Source organism: Abramis brama, assembly GCF_963993115.1.
Source record: "Abramis brama genome assembly, chromosome: 8".
Lineage (NCBI taxonomy): Eukaryota > Metazoa > Chordata > Actinopteri > Cypriniformes > Leuciscidae > Abramis > Abramis brama.
Window position 1 is genome coordinate 31,755,882 of NC_139970.1, and position 20,757 is coordinate 31,776,638.

Genomic DNA, 20,757 nt, shown 5'->3' on the forward strand with positions numbered 1-20,757 from the left:
ATATTTCACATACATTCTTGACCATAATGTCTAATGTATTTACAATCAATCACATCTCATCAAACCATAAATAAAAACAGAGGATCTCATCTTTATAAACTCATGAGAAATAAAGACCAAGAAGCCAAAGGTATTGCCAGATAAAACATTTATAAATTAATAAAAACATTCCCTTTTAGTGTTTGTTTGTCTTTGAAGGTTGATTTAAATCTCCATTCAGTTCCACTTTCCTCCATTTTAAATATAGAAAAATATTTTGACAACATTCATTATTTTGCATGAGTTTCCATACAGTCCAGTAGATTATTGAATAGATAAGAGATAAGTAAATTATTGAAGTGGGGTTCCAGATTGCAAATTTAGTTTGTTTGTCTGAAAAACTTTAACCATCTTCACTTACTCAGAAACAAAGAAACCAGTTTGCATAGATAACAAGCGACAGAAGTCCTTGTCAACACCAACGTTTCATTCAAACAAATGGACAGAATGAAAAAATAGGAAACCAATTACATAAAAAAATCAACTTGTGCAATGTATATTGATCAAACAAACACTTTCCAATAACAATCAATGAGTGCCTGATTTTTTAAAAATTTCAAAATCATACACACTTGAATACATGTAGAAAAAGAAAAACATGCTATCTGCACCACATCGGCATATAATTACATCCTCAAAACAATGGGCGTTTCTTGTGCATTGGTATCTTACGACACACATTAATTGTATAGGCCTATATGATTTCTAACTTAGAAACTGTGTTTAATTTCCACTGTCTCCATAGAGATAACTGAACACTAACATGTATGTACCGTTTCATTCTTCAACCTCTTGCTCTTTATCTTCCTTTTTCATCTTTCTCACCCACACAGACAAGAGCGTTTCAGGGATGTGAGCAAAAACTATTTTTCTTGACACTAACTCAGCCTAACATTATCCTTGATTATGGAATTTACATGCTAAACATTTCAGATATCAACAAAAGCAGAGAATCATCACACTAATGTCCCACACAGACCTTATGTGGACGGGTGAAGGGATGGGGGATAGATGCATTGACAACTCAGCAGCTAGAGGTAACCAGAAAAAAAGACTTACAATAAACTGTCTGCTATCTATATAAACTGATAGAAAAATATGCCTTAAATGATATTTGATTGAACCGAATCATCAAAACTAAGACAAGAGAAGCAGCAAGAATACTGCATGGAACGAAAATTAAGTAGCCTAACTGAGGTAATGCGCATATGGCTTGTGCATGATAAAATAGCTCTTGAATGGATGATTTCAGATCAGCAACACTTTTTCTAAGACACATATGGAACAAGGGGCAAAAACCATACTGTAAAAACACACACACACACACACACACACACACACACACACACACACACACACACACACACACACACACACAGTTAAAAACAAATGCACATGCATGTCCTTAGCTTCCATTCTGAAAATTAAAGTGTCTAAAGTATTTTGGCAATAAACAAATTAAATCAAAAAGTCAAACGTCTTGTGGCGGTTTTTCTATTATGCACAATTTACGGCTGATTTCACTCATACTCCATAACACTAGCAAAATCAAGTAATGAACAGAAAGAAAGAAAAAACACTTGGTTTCAACACTAAGATGGCTTATGATTCACATAACTTGGCTCACTCCTTAAAGGGACAGGTAATTAAGCAAGCTTCTCTTTGCTCGTACCAGTCAAAAATTTAAGACATTAGCACCTAGTCAGACGCCAAAAGGGACGCTAACATCCAGGAGGAGATCTTTGTGGGCAGAAAAATCAGTGCCTTTCCAGAAACTGAAGACGATATGTAATGTCATGCTGGGTGAATGTACCATATGCATTTCCCAGAAACTCACCCAAAAATCTGTCCTAGAAAATGAGCTGCTGCAACCGAGAATAAAAACTAAAACTTTAAAATGCAAACTGTCCATCAATGCTTCATTTTATTGGGACAGAGGCTAACGAAATGAAACCTCTACCCCTTTTACAAGCTCTAACGTCACTCTAGCTGCTGGACAAAAAAGATGTGTGCTAGAGATTGGAAGAACATGTTGGGATTTTTGTCAATTGTTGATTTTTCAGAGATGTCTCTGTAAAGAGGCAATTCCTGCTGCAATACTGAGGATATGTTGCCCAGCATGTGATTGGTAAACAGAATCTGACATCTCATCTTTTAAAAAAGACCAGATGATTATTTTCATTATATATTGGTGTGATCTTACAGACCTATACTCTATAAAAGACTAAATAACCACCTGACATTGCTAAAATGTAAATGACACTTCTGCACCCATAAAAGTTTAAAAGAACCATGTGTAGTGAGTCTACATTAGCTAGTCTCTGAAGTGACATAGAAACGTCGGGAGTGCAAGTTTACGACCAAATTCCTCCAGCTTAAAGGATGCAAGTCTCTCTGAGTGTACAAAAATCATTATACACATAGATATTTTATATAGTCTATATACAAGATTTATATGCACAATTTCCTAAAGATTAATGGATAAATGGCCCTGTACAATTAAAAAAAATTACATTATGAACATGAGATTATTAACAAGAGATGACCTCTCTTCACCTTTAAGAGCGATTGATTTTGCTGTCTCTTTGAGTGCATCATGTCCCATGAAAAAAAGACTTTTGAAAAAAGAGGTGGAAATTTGGAAACAAATTTTGGCCTGATGTTATTCCTCAGTGCCTTGACTGGGTGGGAAGGGTAGGGCTACGGCATGCTCCTGTGCAAGAGCTGCGAGCTCTTTGAGAAACTCGGAGAAAATGACAGCACAGTAGACTGCGTTTTTCACCCTTAGTGCCTCTGCCTGCTTCTCCAGGCCAGAAGCCCCACCGGCCGCGCCACCCCGGAACAAAGCACTGTGCAGGGACTGCCCTCCATCTCTCACGTGGGCCAAGGCCAACTGAGCTGCATGTCGAGCTCTCGTAGGACTGTTGGTGTGCCTCAAGATAAGATCGCCCAGAGATGGCTTTCGGCTTTTAACTGTTGGAGAGATAGAGAGAAGAAATCAACAGGGTATCTACAGAGTTTAAAAATTAAATTGAAGACTTTATAACCTTTTTTTGAGACCTGCACACATAAAATCAATATTGTATGTCCATACAGAACAAACCCATACTACCTCAAAATAAATCATGTATATTTTAAACAGGCTGTGGCACACATTCAACTGCAAATCAGGGTAACTTCAAATTTAAAATACTCAAGACATTAAATATATACACGAAATATGGAAATGCATAAGAATTAGAGGTTGTTCAATATTGGATTTTGCTGATACAATAATAATGTGTTCAAAGAAAGATTATAAAAAGATAATTGTGCCTATATTAGTAAAATCTATATACTGTGACAGGCGGCCAGAGAGAAGCCACAAGAGTTTTCATTGCCTCTCATTCACCTACTTAAAGAGTCTGATCGACGGAGGTTGGGCACTCCCATGGGTGAGTCGGACCAGTCTAACTTTCCTCTCGCAACCAGAAAGCGGCGAGCCTTTCTTAACAGGACAGGGAAATCCTCGTGCGTTGCTGCAAATGCCTCAATGCGATTTTTTACTGATCCCAGCACCTGAGAAATGGAAAGTGAAAGTAAAACCAACATTTTGGATATTCCTTTTGATGCAATGGATTTACGTTTCAGTCAAATCAAATTCAGTCAATCAAATTGTAAATTGCTTACTCAAACTTCACCCCAGAACATTAAATAGATTAATATAATTTAATTCTAAAAGAAAGAAAAAAATGCCAGAGACAGCCAAGTCAAAATAAAACAAACAGTTTTTGAGCTGTCAAAACAAAGATTTCCAGTCAACATAAAACAGCAAGAATTGGAGAAAAGTGGAAAAAGTTATGAAAAAAAAAATTGAAGAAGTGTTTTCTTTGGAATAATGTATTGTACACCAATAAAATGTTCCCAAAAAAAAAACAGGATCATGTTTTAAGAGACTAAATAAAATCTATTTTGTTTTGATCAGAAAATGTAGAAACCAATAAAAAGAGCAACTGAGAATGATTCAGTCATTGCATATTTCGTATCAAGCAGTCATGCTGATAGAGTCATATTTGTTCTTTATGTATTACCTGTATGAGTGATTTAACGCTGGGCTGAAACACCATGTTGGTGTTGAGGAGGAAAGAGCGTAGGAGTGGCTGAGGGTAACAGGCCAGCTGGAACACAACGCCCGTCAGCAAAATGTTCACATATAGGGAGTTCTGCATCATACTCTCCAGTTTACTGAACAGGACTGTTATAAATGGACCTACACAGAGGGAGAAGCGGAACCAGTGACTTATGGTTAGCTCTTGCTGAACTTGGACAAGTAACATAAGCACTCAAATCTTTAATTTGGTCATCTCTACATCGAGAACCTGTGTACGGTTGAGCAAGAGGTTGTCCGAGGGGTCGTGCGGGGCTAAATACCCCAGTGGTAGAGCTGTCAGGCTTTGTTTCACTGGAGCGCTGCTCAGTCTCCACTGGAAGGCAGTCCTCATCTGTCAGGCTGGGAGCAGGAGCAGTGCGGGATTCCCGAGAGGACTCCTCTGAGCTGTGTGAAAGAACCCTCCTCTCTCTTACACGTTCCTCCAGCTCCCTCAGCTCCTGGTGGAAAGCCTCAATGCTGATTCCCTGGCCTTTCGAGTCACCAGACAATGGCTCTGATGGCGCCCGCTCTAGCAACTCCTCAATCAGACGCTCAACGGACTCTGGAGCCCTGCTGTCACGGGGCACTGTGGAAGTCTCTGTCAAGCCAAGAACAGGAGACAATCTTTGGCTCTCACTTTGCAGACACTCTTGTGCAGAGGAGGGCACGGAGGTTTGATGTTGCAGATGGGGCTTCAACTGCACCTGAGATGATTTCAGCGCCGATCCTACATGGAAATCTTTGAAGTCGACTGGGCCCATACCCATCGACCCGTTCATCCCCGACTCAACCACACCGCTATTTACATCTGACTCCCTCTTCACTTTCTTAACCTCCATTCTCTCATCCACACTGTCTGTGAACTCCATCTGCCCCATCCCATTGTAGAGTGCTGGATGAGGTGCTGAATGAGGGTGTTGTGACACTGTTTCCACAGCACCTGTTATTTCTGTAGAGGCTGATGCAGAAGATTGTAGGGGTACAGTGCTGGGAAGAAGGCTGCGTTTCTTACTGCGGGGTGTCAGACTGATACAGTTCTTGCTGATGGTAACATCCCACTCTCCACTATCTCGATCTGAACTGCTCCACTCGGAACGAGCTGCAGCCACCACTGCTGCCCTCTGCTGAGCGGGGTCCATTACAGAGAAATGCTCTGGTACCATACTGAGGGAGGGGTTGGACGAAGGAGGGGGAGGTGGAGGAGGAACAGAGTTTGGAGAAGGATTTTCTCCATCATAAGGTGCAGACCAGTCTCGACAGCCCCAAGAGCAGAGCTCAATACCCTTCCGAGCATCACGCAGATACTCTAGGTAGCCAGTCTCTCCTTCTGAAATGTCTGGGAGTTGGTGCATGGGGCTGTCAGAAGAAAGAGGGGAAGAAACACTACCACGAGGAGAAGGGGGAGCATTCTCTGAGCCAGAAGAGTTGGCTTGGCCTCCTGAGCTTTGCTGTCGAATAAAGAGAGAAAGGCGGGAAGGAGTGCTGGGTCTGTGGTGAACTGGTGACTCTGAAGTAGGACTACCCAACACTATAGGCAAAAACAGACAGAAAATACATGTTGTAGGTATGAACCTCTGCAATGTTTTTTCAGAAATCTAAAAGCACATTTATTGTGTCCGTAAATGTGCCTGACACGTGCTTACTCTTACCCTTTCCCCAAAAGGCAGGTTCATCATCCCGCTCACTAGAGGGTGCTGAAGTGATTCGGCAGCATTCTGGTATGAGGGAAAGGAACTTGTCAGCTGATTTGCCATAAAGGTCTGTTTCTCTGACTGCCCTCCGCTGACTCAGCATTACATGTGTGCATGGCAACAGATACCTGGAAACACACAAGAAAAATCATAGCAGCTTTATCTTTTACACAAAATGATAATTATTTTAGTCTCTTTCCCTAAGTATGAGCAGTAGTGACACTTGCCTAATAAAACTACTAATAATGCACTATAATCCTTTCACAAACACTTATAAATGATCTACAAAATCTTATGCTTTACCAAGGATGCATTCAATTTGATCAGATTTTTTGACAGTATTTCACACACCCAAGCACACACAATACCTGAGAACAAGCTGGAGCATGAGGTCTTCACAGTTGAGACTGAGCAATGTCTTAAACAGACTCAGAGAGACCATGCACAGCTTCAGAGAGAGAGGGAGGAAAAATGTAACTTTAGTTACAACGTAACTTCTATATTTCCATAACCAACAGCACTGACAAGTGTTTTTTCCATCTATACATGCACCCCAGATACAGCGTAAGCTAAACTGACCCGTGAATTGCTGCTGATGCGTGTGAGTAGTGTATCAAGGATGGTGTCGTTGTCATGGCGATGCAACAGAATGAAGCGCAGGAAGGTCTTAAGGAGGGAAGTTTCTGTGATACTGCGTAAAAACAGGTCCAGATATGCCGTGCTTGCTATCATCTCATCCACCGACGACTGACGGAGGAACCATAAGAGACAGAGACAAAAGGAGAGAGAGAGGGAAACAAAATAAGAGAAAATAAATTCCATTCAAAACAATATTGTATAGTGAATGAATATGGAAACTGCCATCTATGCCAAACAGGGCCCAGTTCATTATGGTTCACCTTGTGCAGAGCGGGGCCCATGACTGGCACCAGGAAGCCGTTGTGGAGGTAGTCAAGGAGTTGGCAGCGCACAAGAGGGTGTGCCACCTGTACTACAGCGTTGCAGAATTCAAGACTGTTCATGAACAGCACTAGAGAGGAGACGCCCATCCAGTCCTCCCTCCGCAAGGCGTGCCAGTCGTCGCCCCGTACCTCAATCTTCCGTGGCAGGGATGAATATAGTGCACTCAGCCCGGTTGCTAGCACCTGGAATTTGGGGGGGAATTTGCCAACATTATTACATAAAGTTCACCAAGCAAGCTCTGCCTTTTAAACATCAGTTGGTGATGGCTTTAAAACCTGACTGGATGTGAAAACATTTGCACATCTGAAGCCATGCAGCAAATTAAGTCTGTAGATTTTGCAACAAACCTTTTTGACTAATAAACTGTACAAGTAAACATAAAATTTACGGCTGCTTCACCTTGTGTAATAACAGCCCTTAACTGTGGTACAATCACTGTAACACATAGGAAGTTTTTTTATTGCTATACTACAACAAAGAGTGTGGTTCTTATTCCAAACTAGGGATGAGTCACGATTTTCAAAAATATTCGATAAGTTGATTTTATTATAGAATAATCGAATAGGTTGTGCGATTATTGTCTTTTAAAAAATTCCCATGTTTTCGGTCCTTTTTTTAATTTTATGATCCCATCTTACTCATCTCATGCGGTTCCCTTTTCATATAATCAACATAGATGAAATGTAAAAAAATTACATTATATTATTTGTAAAACATAAATATGAAACGTATGTTTAAGTTTTTTTAACTTGAGGAGTGGGTGGGGTGCGATTTCCGAATAATAATCAAGTAATACCCAGCGATCTTCGAATATTATTTTTGCTTGAAATGCCCATCCCTATTCCAAACACAGTTATTCTTTCTCAGACATCTTAACATGGAATAATGGTATGGTCAAACTTAAAAAATAAAATAAAAAATTGGCTAAATTTCCTGTCCATTGTCAAGTGTAGCAATGATTCACTGCTCATACAGAATTCACTTACAAAACAAGAAGCTTTCCGTTTATCAACGTGGCATATTTGCATGAAAATTTGCTGAACATCAGTAAATGTGACCACACCTTAATGCTCAAATATGTTGAAGAACATCATTCATTCATGTCAGGGCTGGTTTTATATGTGGAACTTGGCCATGTCTTCTAGAGCCACAAAACAGGCAATCAAAGAAACTGGCAGCAAGATCTAATGCATCTCTGGCATAAAAATAGCTATATGTGACATACAGTAGAAAAGAAAGTAAGAGAGAGAAATGTTAAGAGACTGAGACACTGCAGTAGCATGGAGTCCTAGATGAGACCTCCAGTCGTATATGTGTTAAGTGGGTCACATGAAGGCTCATATATTATTCTCGTGAGGAAAGAGGACAGAGGGGAGGAAAGCAGCACATCCACTGGACCAACACTGTAGTCAAACACTGTAATCACAGAGCACAACTACAGACGACAAATGGCCTTTTTCATTCCACAGAAGCCAATAGAATGCAACCCAGAGAAAATACTACAGGATTTTATGTCTCCACTGAAACAGCTTTAAAAGGCACATATGAAATCAACAAGCGACATTCAAACTGCATAGCACAGACAAAAAAAGCACGATAACATGAACAGAATGGATATTCATAAAGACATGCTAACAGTGAGAAAAGAAAAGAACAGAAGGAATATACAAATTAAAGACTGCTTCTCTAACTCTTCTCTGCCCTTTAATAAATAATCTAGGATACAAGCTCACTTTCAAAAACATGAACAGAAAAGATGAGGTAAGCATACACAACAACAAACACACTCATGCTTACTGGACAGAAGTAGGAGTTCTCAGCGATGTAGCGTGCAACAGCGTGGTTGCTGGCAGAGGTTGCCATGACGAGGAGTAGCGCGTCACGGGCCTGTTGCCCCAGAGAGCCGTCTCGATGGATAAATGGCACCAACAGTGAGAAGATCAGCAGGTTAGTGGGACCCTGCTGTACCGGCCCACACTTAAATAACAACTCCAAAATGGCAGTTTCTTTCACCATGGACACACATACCTGACACAAAAACAAATGATTTACAGTTATAAAACACAAATTAATATCTAATTATGCATGAAATTATTGTACATTACAGAATGTTTTTCCCTTGCCGGTCTAATTTGGGCTCATATTTTGGCCCATTTAATTCCATCTGCTTTTGTTTCTGTGTTGATTGTAGAGCTGCGTGATTCAGTTTTTGTTGTTGTTTTTTTCAAATAGAGATCACGATTCTGAACAGACAACTAAAAATAATGTACGATTAACAAGAGATTCTGACAAAATGTTAATTCCTGCAGTCTATTTAAAAATGTTTAATTAATTTGAATGAATAACACAAAATAAAAAAAGTCGGTTTGAATGAATGATTCAATGACTCGCTAATTTCATTACTGGATGAATCAGCGTTTTTGAACGAATCTCTTGAATGAATGTATCAATGATTTTTTTATTTCAAAGTCAATTGTCGCCTACTGGTGTAACAATGTAATTGATATAATCCTTAGTTGAAGCAACATATGAAAAGACTGAAACGTATTTGTGATTCAAAAAGTGATAATAAAATTCAGTTTCAGGATACGACAAATAGATTTTGACAGAAGGGGTATAATTCATAAGTAGGCCTATTACAAGTGTCACAGAGAAAGTAAAGAGTTAATGGACAGAAACCAATTATTGCAAAAAAAAAAAAAAAAAGAATGCAACAATGTCCTTCAGATATCTCCAATCGTGTTTACGTTTTGATGACTTATAGCTGAGAGGCAACACAAATTAAACATATTGTAAATTCCAATTGAAACATTATTGAAAGTGACAGCACACTTAGGGCCGTCTTTCCAGAAATAACAATGGTTAGTTTTAGACATGCCCCTACTATACAAAACAAGGTAAAACATGGCTTGGTTCTTTAGTGGGTGATTTTATGTGTGGAGGGTGCAAGCATTGTCAATACATGGTCAAAACAAAAACTTGACTTACTTAACTGTTGGTTTTTTTCTGGAAAAGTGTATCCAATTGAATATTTTATTCAATTCCTCTTCCTCTTATGTAACTTACAGGTTGGAATGTAAATTTTTATATAGGTCAAACAAAAAGGAATTACATTAAGATTGAGAGTGGCTGAACATAAATATGCTATTCGCACTAAAAACTGTAAATGAGGATCTATAAACTTATTTCAGTTCTTCTGTGAGAATCTACAGAAATAACGATACTGTGTGGTTGAAAAGACTGTTTGTGGTTTCATATCTATAATACAGGACAACTTCCAGTGTGTAAAAGTTTTAATAGACACAGGAGAATTGTTGTCATTTAGGAATAAGATTGTGTGTTTGAATCGAGATCGTGATCTTTTAACAATGTTGCAGAATGTTTGGTTGGTCCTTGAAAGACAAAGTTATATAAATTGTAACCCACTCCCTACCACAGCCCAAAACTTAACAATAACCTAAACCATAAATTACATGGAATTGATAGGTTTCGGTGGTGTACAAACCACTAACTCAGTTGTAAGCTCAACAATAAAATCTGATTGGCTGTCAAGGAATGTTGCGAAATTCTGCTAAATTAATTCCCATGTGATTCAAACAGGTGTCAGAGTCTGCCTGTCAAACACCTGATTTAGCAGCAGTACGAGGCTGGACTCTAGGGCAGAAGGGCAGCCCAGCTGGGGATCCACACATGCTCCCAGCAGGCTTAGCAGCGGCTGCAGCACTGCACTGTGCAGGAGCAGTGGCTGATGTGACTGTCCGATCAGCATCTCAAACAGTTTCAACAGCTCTAGCTGGCTGTCCGGATCCAAACCATGGCGCACATGCCACTGTACCAACTCTTCCAGTATGTTCTCTGCCACCACCATCTCCAGAATAGGACCCATTGCTGCAGACATTCCACAATCTATTGTCACATAAAAAAAAAACTAATTTATATTATGCTAAACAGTACAAATGTATGCTCCATCGAGCTCACAGGAGAGTGTTTTAACCTGGTGATTCAATGTCTCCCCCAGCTGGTCTCTCTTCAGCTAGCAGGCACAGCATCTGATCTGTGTGATTGCGAACTGCTGTGAGATCATCGGCACAACCGCCCACTGAAGACTCTCTCCGTTTCAACACACCCGACACCTGACAGGGAGACAGGGAACAGTTCAATTCTATTTATGGTAAAGCCAAAGAGGAATAGGTGTCTATATTGATGTTAGGGCTGTGTATCGTCACATACTGCAGGGAACTACACTAACCTTTTCCACTGGTGGCACTTGCGCTACTAACTTTTTCAGTTACTGGCGCAAAACATGATTTGGTCGCACAAATTATTTATAGTAAGCCGCTCTGGATAATAATGAACAATAATGAAACTGTATTGCATACAGATGTGCTTTTTATTTGACTTGCCATCTTTTAAACCACATGCCTTCTTGTTTTTGTTTTCTTTAACATTGGTTGGGATAGATTTACTGCAATAGAAAATACAGTACACAATAAAGTGCAAAATGGATTTCAACATGCTATGGTTGGCACAGATGGGCAGACTCCTGAACTCTTAAGTAGTGATGCACCGATGTGAAAATTGTGGCCGATACGATAACCGATATTAATATTGCTGTTATGGCCGATACCGATATTTACCGATGTCGATATCTCTGTATAGAAAACAAATTTACTGATAATCAAATAAAGAGATATTTTCCAAAACACTTTTTTTTTTTACTTTAGAAATGACTGATATTGGGCACCTTTACCTGTGTGCAAAATGTGTCACACATAGGACACACATGCATTATATTGCATTGCATATAATGTGTGCTGGTCAACTTGTCTAAAATTAAGAAACCACTAAACAGTAAAAAAAAAAAAAAAAAAAAACACACAGGAACATTGTTTACAATTAAGATAGGCTACTTAATTTATTATTCCAATATCCAAATATGATACTAAATATACCACAGGGAAAAGGGCTTCTATTTGTGACGTGCTGTCTTTGCGTTTGAACATTGCACATTGTAATGAATTATCTTGGGTTTAGTTGCCGTCTCTGCGCGTTGTTGTGAGAATTGTTAGCCAATACAAACATATTTATAGAAAACAGTTGACAATGAATAGACACGAGTCCAATAATAGCATAACGAATCACTTATTCTAAAAATAATATCAATTATAAGTTAGACGAATCCGACATATAATGAGGGCTGTGTTAACAGTAAAACGTCCGTCATTTAACGAATTTTAAAAACACGGATGGATAATACAAAATGCTTTCTGACATTTTGACAGAAAAAAAAACAAGCAAGAACAAAATTGAAACTATAGCCCATCAATTTTCATTTTACAATTATCTTCTCTCTCTGTGTGCACGCGTCCACGTTTGTGAGAGAGAGAGAGAGAGAGAGAGAGCTCGCGCAGCACTGATACAATGGTACGTTTTAATCTAAGTAACGGTCGCGGGGCTGAAGCCAACTTGATGTGTTGAATGCTCAGAGCACGTTATAAAATGTATTCTTAAAATACACATTTCTGTTTTAATAAATGCTCATAGTAAATCATAGCATATTGCCTAAAACATAGGTACAAAAATAATCAGTGATACATTTGCGACCCATTAAAAATTAGGGTCGCAATGGCATTTCAAAAGGTCGCATATGCGACCATTTTGGTCGCAGTGTAGTTCCCTGTACTGCTTCTTGATACAAGTATCGATACAGCTGCCTCTGTATCAATTCTGTGGTTAATTTGAATACAAGAGCAGCGTTTAAAACGGAGTGGGAATGTGCTGAAATTAATTAATAGAATATAATTTATAGGTTAGAATAAAGTTTAATCTGGCCTACAGAGGAAAATAACTGGGGTTGCCTTGCCTGATATCATGAGATGTAATCACCCAATCAGAGCTTCACACTTGTGCAATACGGAAAATATATCTACTATGTGTTATTTTTCTCAACCTGGCAACCATGAACACGTGCTCTGTCTCCAGTGGATAAAAAAAGCTGCCTTTCTGAAAACACCGGTAAGCTAACAGTATTGCCATCTCCAGTTTGATATTGTATACACATAAAAGTGTGATACATCAAGTCTTTGCACAATCTGTCTCATATTATGGCTCATATTATAAAAAAATATTTTTCTGACTATTATGTCATATGTCAGGTTTTACAGGGTTAAATTAGTATTTAAAAGAAAAGTTACAGGAACAGTCAAGTCCCTAGATGTCCTGTTTTTTTGATTATACATGTTGTTGAGTCCATAATGCTAAACAGAGTAAGACATACGTATGGTTTTGCAAACAAAGAAGCTAACTTTAAAAGGATCCCTCATTTGCATTTCTTATGAAAAAAAACAGAAAGTTTACTATGTATTAACCATACCAATAATTCTTAAACAATAATTTTTAACACCTCACTAAAATGTAAAATGCATCCATTTACTGTATATGAATGGTGCAAAAAATTTAAATTTATATGACTGCCGTCGTACTAAGGATATTATTTGCACAATCAGTATGAGGGAAAATAAGCCTATGTGGTGTCTCACCTGTCTCCAGTGGTTCTCAAACACCATAAGGCAGGTCTCGGGGTCGGCAGTGCATGGGCTGGACGGGGCTGCATGTCGACCGGTCCGAGTGCCTGGACCCCTTGGATTTAAACGACTTAGCCAACTCATCTTAACTCACAGGCTGATCCAAATCCGATCAAGAGGTCAACAGGGAAAGAATAAAGGGGGAGCAAGGGAGAAGCACAGAGAGGGAGAGAAAAGGGAAAAGGGGGGAGGGGGGGTAAGGCGACTCACAAAAGGTGTCCAAAAACCAAGAAATGAAGAGTCCTGCTTGATGAAGTAAGAGGTAAAAGCATAGAGAGGACGGAATCCTGCTGATGTCTGCAGCAACAGTCACTGTACACCAGTGATCAGTGTGGCTTGTCTGCACTCCCTGTCATCCAGTTTGCAATCGGCACTATACTCCATACCGATACATAGACTCCTCCGCACACACCTGCATGGACGGAGAGAGACGGAGAGAGAGAGAGAGAGAGAGAGAGAGAGAGAGAGAGAGAGAGAGAGAGAGAGGTCAATGATGACACATTAACACCTGCAGGTAAAACACAAACAGTGCAGCCAGTCAGTGTAAAGGTTAGTTTCTGTGGGAGATCGAAAGTACAAGACAGAAGGGCACAGCACATATAAAACTCCAAACTGTAACTATTTTGATAATCAAATAACATGCATGTAAATATTATTAATTACCTGGTTCAAAAACGGGTCTGTAAGAAGTTTTTTTTTTTTTTTTTTTTTTTGATAAAATTAATTTTTTCAGCAAGGACACATTAAATTGATCAAGTAAAAGAGACTGGTGTAAATGGATGCTGAAAATTCAGTTCTGTCCTCAGGAATAAACTACATTTTATACATCCTGCCTGCATGTACGTCTAAAGCAAAATTATGGTACAGTGTGTGAATATTAATTGAGTTATGCAGATGTTGCTTGGTAAAGTTCCTGGAGCAGCCAGTCAAGTAATTTAATACATATTCATGATTCAAGCATTCACCATAATAGGATTCATCATCTGATTAATGCACATGTAACGTCTGCCTTAAGTTAACAAGTTTGGCCTACTGGGTAAATTAAATATTCATGAAAAAAAGCATCACCTTAATAGGAATTACATATAAAAATAAAAAATAAAAAATCACCAATAAAGGACAAGTGAGCTTCAGAGTGATCCTACCAAAACATGTTAGCATAGCACCCAGAGTTAAAGAATTAATTCTTTAAATAGAAAGTGAAAGTTTCAGTCATAAATAAATGATTCAGCAGCATCTCACCATTTCAGATTCTCAGTCTAATCATTATAGTGTCTTGTAAAACAACTTGACCCATAACACAACAGGCAGAGGCACTAAAACACTAAAATACTGCAAGTTCATCTATCTATTTAGTTGGTTCTCTAGCATTTCTGAAAACGTACCTGCAGACAACATCTATATGGCTTCCTGTGATGTTACACACTCCCACAACTCTTTCTGTGGTCTTAAATGCAACAACACTTCCTGTGTTATTATCAGTACCAGTGACTCTTCATATTGACTTAGCATTCCTTTGAGATTACTTTAATTTCAGTACAAACAAGTTCAGCACAGGGGAGGACAAATAAAACAGAATCAGAATAAAACCCGGATCAAAGAGAAATGGGTCAAACAATTTCAGCACAAAATTCGAAAGCCCATTTTTAAGGAAGCTTGCTTTGCACTGAACACACACGCTCCACCCTACCATTCATTAAAAACTTCCTTGACTGTGACAAGGAGTAAGGCTTCCTTCCCTGCGAGAACTCCCTCAACCCAAGAAAGACAGTTCACAATTCCAATAACATAATGCTATAGAGGCTGTCTCTTGAGGAAGGGCCACTGTACAAGGGAGGAACCAAGTGTCACAAACTCAGGGGGATACAAAGGCTTCTTGGTACTAGATTGGATACTATGAGTCACAGGCAATTTCAACTACAGCAGCGTCACATGTTCCAGACCAATTCCAACAACATCTACTTACCACCAGTGCACATTTTCTAGCCAGCAAAGAGGCGGTATGATAGCTTGGCAAAGTTTTTCCTTTAATTAGTTTAGTGCACACAGTCCAGCTGACCACTTCCTATGATACTCTATCTCTCTCCCTCGTAGTTATTGCTCGAGTTGGTCACTCACTAGTAACGTCACAGCCAAATCATACTGTGCAGCAGCTGCAATGAATGTGTTATCGTCAACGCGCATAATAACTGAATTGCTCCTCTGTAGGCATATGCAAAAGACTGTACCATGACATTTATTGTCTATAAACATTGTCCAGTTTAGGATAAAGAGTTCCCTAGTAGTAGTAGGTTCTATAGTGTCAAAAAACACTCAGGCGTTATACTCAAGAATATCATGAAGCAGTTTCACAATCGGACATTTGAGGCTTCAGATACCATGTTAATATTAATAGCCTATGATCAATATTAGCTGCCACACCAATGCAAAGACTAATTTGTGCACTTCATCCAGGTCTTAGTTTAGTGACATTGTCTTTTATCTGCTTCACAAATCCCAAGAATTTTTGGCAACACAAGATCTTAATCTATCCTAGTCAACTGATTCGTTCAAAAAGCTGATTCACTCAGTAAGGAAACACCACCGTGTGTGGCTTTGTTTTGAACTATTTTCGTTGGCGAAATAGAGCAAAAACAGGCAATATGGTGTCTAAAATGTCACTTAATATTAACTTGTTTATTAAACTTGTATAAAATCAAGTTTAATAAACACTAAGTTTAATAAACACTCGTGATATTTATTACTAAATGATATGAGACTAAATCACGTAGTGAAAGCGTGCACTCTAAATGCCCACCCACACTAGTCTAATCTACAAGGCTACATCACGTAGAGTATGCATGCACCCTCTGGGTGTGTGTGAGGGATAGGCTATACTCGATAATGTCAAATCGCACATCGCTAAAACAACAATTACGATATTATCGCAGACGATATACATCGCACACCCCTGCATATAGGATGCGTTTTGATGAATTTATTCTAGCCAACCAGCTAGCCAAGTGCTTCAGTTTATTGGTGTTCATTAACTCTTCAGCATTAGCTCAAATGGCAATGCCCAACATTATTGTTATGATTGTATATACTCATCTGTATAGTTTATATGCGAGTCAGAGGCGTCTTTTTTTGGTTTTACGTCATCAAATTGGGATTGGCTTGTGAGATCAGCCAAATTTAGTGACTACCGATCGAGTCATAGAATGTGATTATTGGCCGATACTGTTCTGCGGCCGATCGGAGCATCCCTACAGTGTTCAATTTTATCTCTGCATATTTTTTCAACAGTACGCCTATGTTTTCATTAAAATTAAATGAGAATATTTAGTTGCCCATGTTTCAGCGTGTTGTTCTGGGAAGAGCGCATCCACAACAGGAGTAGCACTTGCTGGCCAGCATGTAACTTAGTTCAAGTTAACTTGTATTTGCATCCTTTTGTGCAGATAAGTTGTAATGTTATGTTAATGCTGTGTATCAAGAACATCTGATCTCATACGAGATGTGTCATATAGAAGTCAAAAATGCCCATCCCTAAATGGGACTAAACAGTGGAGATTATCTGAGCAGTCTAGAGAGTCAGTCAGCTCTGCTTGCTTACTGACTGCTTAATGCCCCAGGGAGAACAGTCAGCTCCTTGTGTTTCACTGTGATTTCTTTATCGACCCTGCAACCACAAACACCAAAGATTCACACTACTGGCGTATCAAGATTCAGATCTATGTCTTAAAACATTAACAAAAACAAAGAGTTGTGACTCACCAACACTTGCATGCAAACTTTTGGGAAATTGCTTTTTAGAAGTAACTGTAAGAATCAATAATTGGTGAGGACAACTGTGCTGAACCTCAAACATTAAGGACACGTAGAGGAGACACCTGAATCATGTTCTTAAACATGATTCATAAGTCATTAATGCAAATGTGTACTGCTTACTCTTACTCAAACCAGGTCATTTAAAAAAAAATTTAAAATCTAAAATTCCCAAAGATAAAAATTTATTTGAAGTGAAATTGCGGCTTGCAAAATCAAAATGTGCGCATGTTTTGAAGTTAATTGCATTAAATACATTGCTTTGGAATAAAAGTTGCAGCATGTTTCAGATGATATAGAACACAACTACAGAAAATACAGTATTTGTCTATACGATGCATATTTAGAGATGCAAATTTGGTAGTAAATTATATTTTCATATAAAACACATTACAACACAATTCTGCCAAATTAAGTGGAAAATAATTGGTATAGCAATGACTTTGCATGTTGACCTATATTGCAGTGCAAGCCAAGGCTGTTTGAGAATTTGACAGCAGGAAAAAAAGGGGTGGAGAGAAAGAGAGAGAGAGAGATAGAGAATAAAATGAAAAGGGCTCTCTCTCTCTCTTTCTTATTTGGCCTGAGGTCAGTGAATCATTAGCCAGGTGTCTGTCTCAACGGCTCACAGGTAAAGTCTTAATGGTAGGTTAGCAGATCAGGAGAAGGTAAAAGAGCGTAATGACTAGAATCACATAAGTGCACTCTTTTAGCTGAAGAGGTCATGGTAACCTAATGGTTTAGATCTGTGCTGCTAACCACTAAATAAAAATAAAAGGGGTTAATAATATCACAGATCTTAAATCAAATGCAAGTTAACCTTGCACAAAAGGCACTGCCCCTAAATATCCTGTAGTCCATCTCTGCTTAATATTAAACAAGGCTGTATTTTCCAAGATTAACATTACTCTCTAAATATAAGGCTATTCAAAAGAAATGGCATTTGAAACATTTCTTCACCACCAAATGTTTGTACTTCCTTATGATTTAATTTTTAGGCCACACATTTACTTCTCTGTTGGCATGTTTCATATTTATGCCAATGGAGGTAACAAAATCTAATAAAAGGAAAAAGTGAATCATTAAAAACTATACATGACTAACTGCATGGGAATCCATCTAGAGAGTTTTCACCACTGACAGTTGAGACTAAGAAGGAGAACAACAGAACAGAGAAAGAGAAAGAGAGAGAGAGAGAGAAAGAAAGAAAGAACAAGAGCAAGTTTGTTTGCACTGCAGGTCACATTCATTCCTTGGGTTTTAATCATCAAGAGTTCAAAGTTCAGTCATTCTGACACATAAATGAGTTTAGGACTGCTGTGGCATTTACTGAAGGGAATGAACCTGAACACAATGGGTCAAAATGACTCCAGCAAAGGTATGTTTATGTATGTATCTGTGCATAAAAAAGACAGAGGAAGAAAGTCTGAAGTACAACTTCACCAGAGCACAAAAAGTTGGTATAGATTCATGGCACAGAAATGTTGCTTTGGCAGCTAGCCTATATGGCATGCTATTGACTTTATGGAGCAAAAGTATGATTAAATCAGAGATACTGTAATTAACTAAAACGAAAACCAATAAAATAAAACATTTTCACTACTTGACATAAAATAGACTGAAATCTGCAGACCCTTCAAAATCTCCACTTCCACTCATAAGCCTTTCATTATCTCCCATTACAAATGTAGAGCATGCATATTCAACCCATGAACCCTCAAAAAGCAAGTCTCATCAAAAAGCCAAGGACATATATGCTGTCTACTCTTATATTTGATAAACACAGCACTACAGCTCAACAGGCTTTTATATGAATGACACATGCCAAAAAAAAAAAAAAGACTCAAATGAGCAGCTTATATTGCTGCCACCCAATGCTGTCGGCATAATCATATTCATAAGAGATTGTTTTCAACCATACATCACATCTGTATTGCATACTGCCATAAGCAGACTTTGACCACATGATTATATATGTTTTGTACTGAAATTATGCACCAAAATACTTACTAGCTCCAACAGCCACATTTTGAGTATTCACGTTACAGAACAACATAACACAGTCATTTTAAAAGTCTGGGTTCATCACTTATGACAACATAAACATTTGACCGGTTATACTATAACTGTGCAGGTGAAAAGCCACTTACAGCACAGCAAACAACACCACAAAAGAATCGTTTTACTGGCTCATTCCAAGAAGATGACCTACACATACCAAACCAGCTGTCAATCACATATTCAAGTTTATTTCAATGCAGCTCCCTCTTTCATATTTTCAATATGAGTATGTCACAATACACATTCCCACGCAGTGATGTGTCATTTTAAACACACACACACACAGGGCACTGAACGGTTAAGAACCGTTATACTATGTGATTAATGTCAAGAGGGATAACACAAAACATGCCTAATTTTCTCGCTTGCAAAATGATCGTGATTTCTCTTTGATCTTTCACTGGCAGTTATAATTCTAGTCTCATCTGTAAGGAGTTTCACCGTTAACCGCACGGAGAGCTCGCAACGGGTCAGATTTGATTTGACGCCGTCCGTTGAGCTCGAGAGCGGAGCGGGAAACGAAAGGTGACGAGGCCACACAGTGCGATTCGACCAATAAAAAACGAGAAAAAAAAACTTACGCGAGCGAGTGCTGTTTTCCGCTTCGTCCTCCGCCGTAGCCTGGCTATCCTCAAACAGCGATTCTGAGATTTGTCAACCTCTCCCTTCGTCCCGCAGCCATCTTTCTCCTCAGATTCCACGGACACACCCACGCGCACGGGACGCTGTGTGTGACGTTACATTGGAGGGAGGCGGTCATGGCGAGAAGTGTGTTGTTTTGCTCGGAGCGCCTCTGCAGGCGAAAATGGTGAACTGATGTATCGAAGTGGATTATGAATATTAATTATATCACGCCGCGTTGCGTTGGTTTGAACCCCTTTTTGGTAACCTTTATGTAGCGGCCAAACACGTCACGTGACGTAATTAATATTGATGCGTTGGCCATGATAAAATGCATCCGACCACTGCTATGCTGAAAAACACAACTTTGATATAAATGCTGCCATCAGGTGGTAATAGATAGATACTTGATAAATTATTTTGGAAGTAGCCTACAAAAAAAACTATTTTTCATTCCGTTCCCCTTTATCCTATTTCTCGCCCAAGGCAATTGTAACTGCGAAATGGCAACACTAGCCAAATAAAATGAAATCTATGAGTGTCTGTGAAATTGAGACACTAAAAGTTTAGTTCTAAAGTTATTCCAAGTGGCAAGTGCAGATATAATTTTGTATAATTAGTCATTATAAAAAATGTTAGTCATTATTTTAAGTCCAAGATAGATACTTGATATATTATTTTGAAAGTAGCCTATATTTTCCATTCAGTTACAATCTGATTGGTTCACGCAGATTGCTGAGCCAGGAGGAAACTGCTTACCTGGTTCCTCTGGAGAAATGTTGTCATGGCAATGAGCATCACATAGTACAGGTGTTATATGGGTGGGGTTGCTTGTTGTTGTGACAGCTATGTGTTCAAACAA

At 38.8% G+C, this 20,757-nt stretch overlaps 1 protein-coding gene across 2 annotated transcripts; it reads right to left on the reverse strand.

Moving 5' to 3' along the window:
* Positions 1 to 131: 131 nt before the first annotated feature.
* On the reverse strand, positions 132 to 19,985 carry fhip1b (FHF complex subunit HOOK interacting protein 1B). 2 transcript variants are annotated; one of them, XM_084121151.1, is made up of 13 exons: positions 19,856 to 19,985; positions 13,362 to 13,818; positions 10,817 to 10,955; positions 10,448 to 10,710; positions 8,620 to 8,850; positions 6,759 to 7,004; positions 6,439 to 6,606; positions 6,228 to 6,307; positions 5,818 to 5,987; positions 4,398 to 5,696; positions 4,110 to 4,288; positions 3,435 to 3,597; positions 132 to 3,012 (listed from the first exon to the last, which is right to left on the reverse strand). In XM_084121151.1, exons 2-13 carry the CDS (start codon positions 13,488 to 13,490, stop codon positions 2,702 to 2,704), a joined length of 3,378 nt encoding a protein of 1,125 aa, XP_083977277.1. In that variant the 5' UTR covers positions 13,491 to 13,818; positions 19,856 to 19,985; the 3' UTR covers positions 132 to 2,701. The 2 variants fall into 2 exon arrangements, with proteins under 2 accessions (XP_083977277.1, XP_083977276.1); XM_084121150.1 differs by having other exon boundaries at positions 10,448 to 10,728.
* Between the last annotated feature and the right edge of the window lie 772 nt (positions 19,986 to 20,757).

Bases quoted from the DNA above. Each gene is read 5' to 3' on its own strand.
- fhip1b (XM_084121150.1), bottom strand. From the start codon at position 13,490: ATGAGTTGGCTAAGTCGTTTAAATCCAAGGGGTCCAGGCACTCGGACC. The intron at 10,729-10,816 runs GTTAAAACACTC...ATGTGACAATAG, and splicing joins GGGAGACATTGAATCACCAG to ATTGTGGAATGTCTGCAGCA. The intron at 6,607-6,758 runs GTGAACCATAAT...TTCCTCCGTCAG, and splicing joins TGGGCCCCGCTCTGCACAAG to TCGTCGGTGGATGAGATGAT.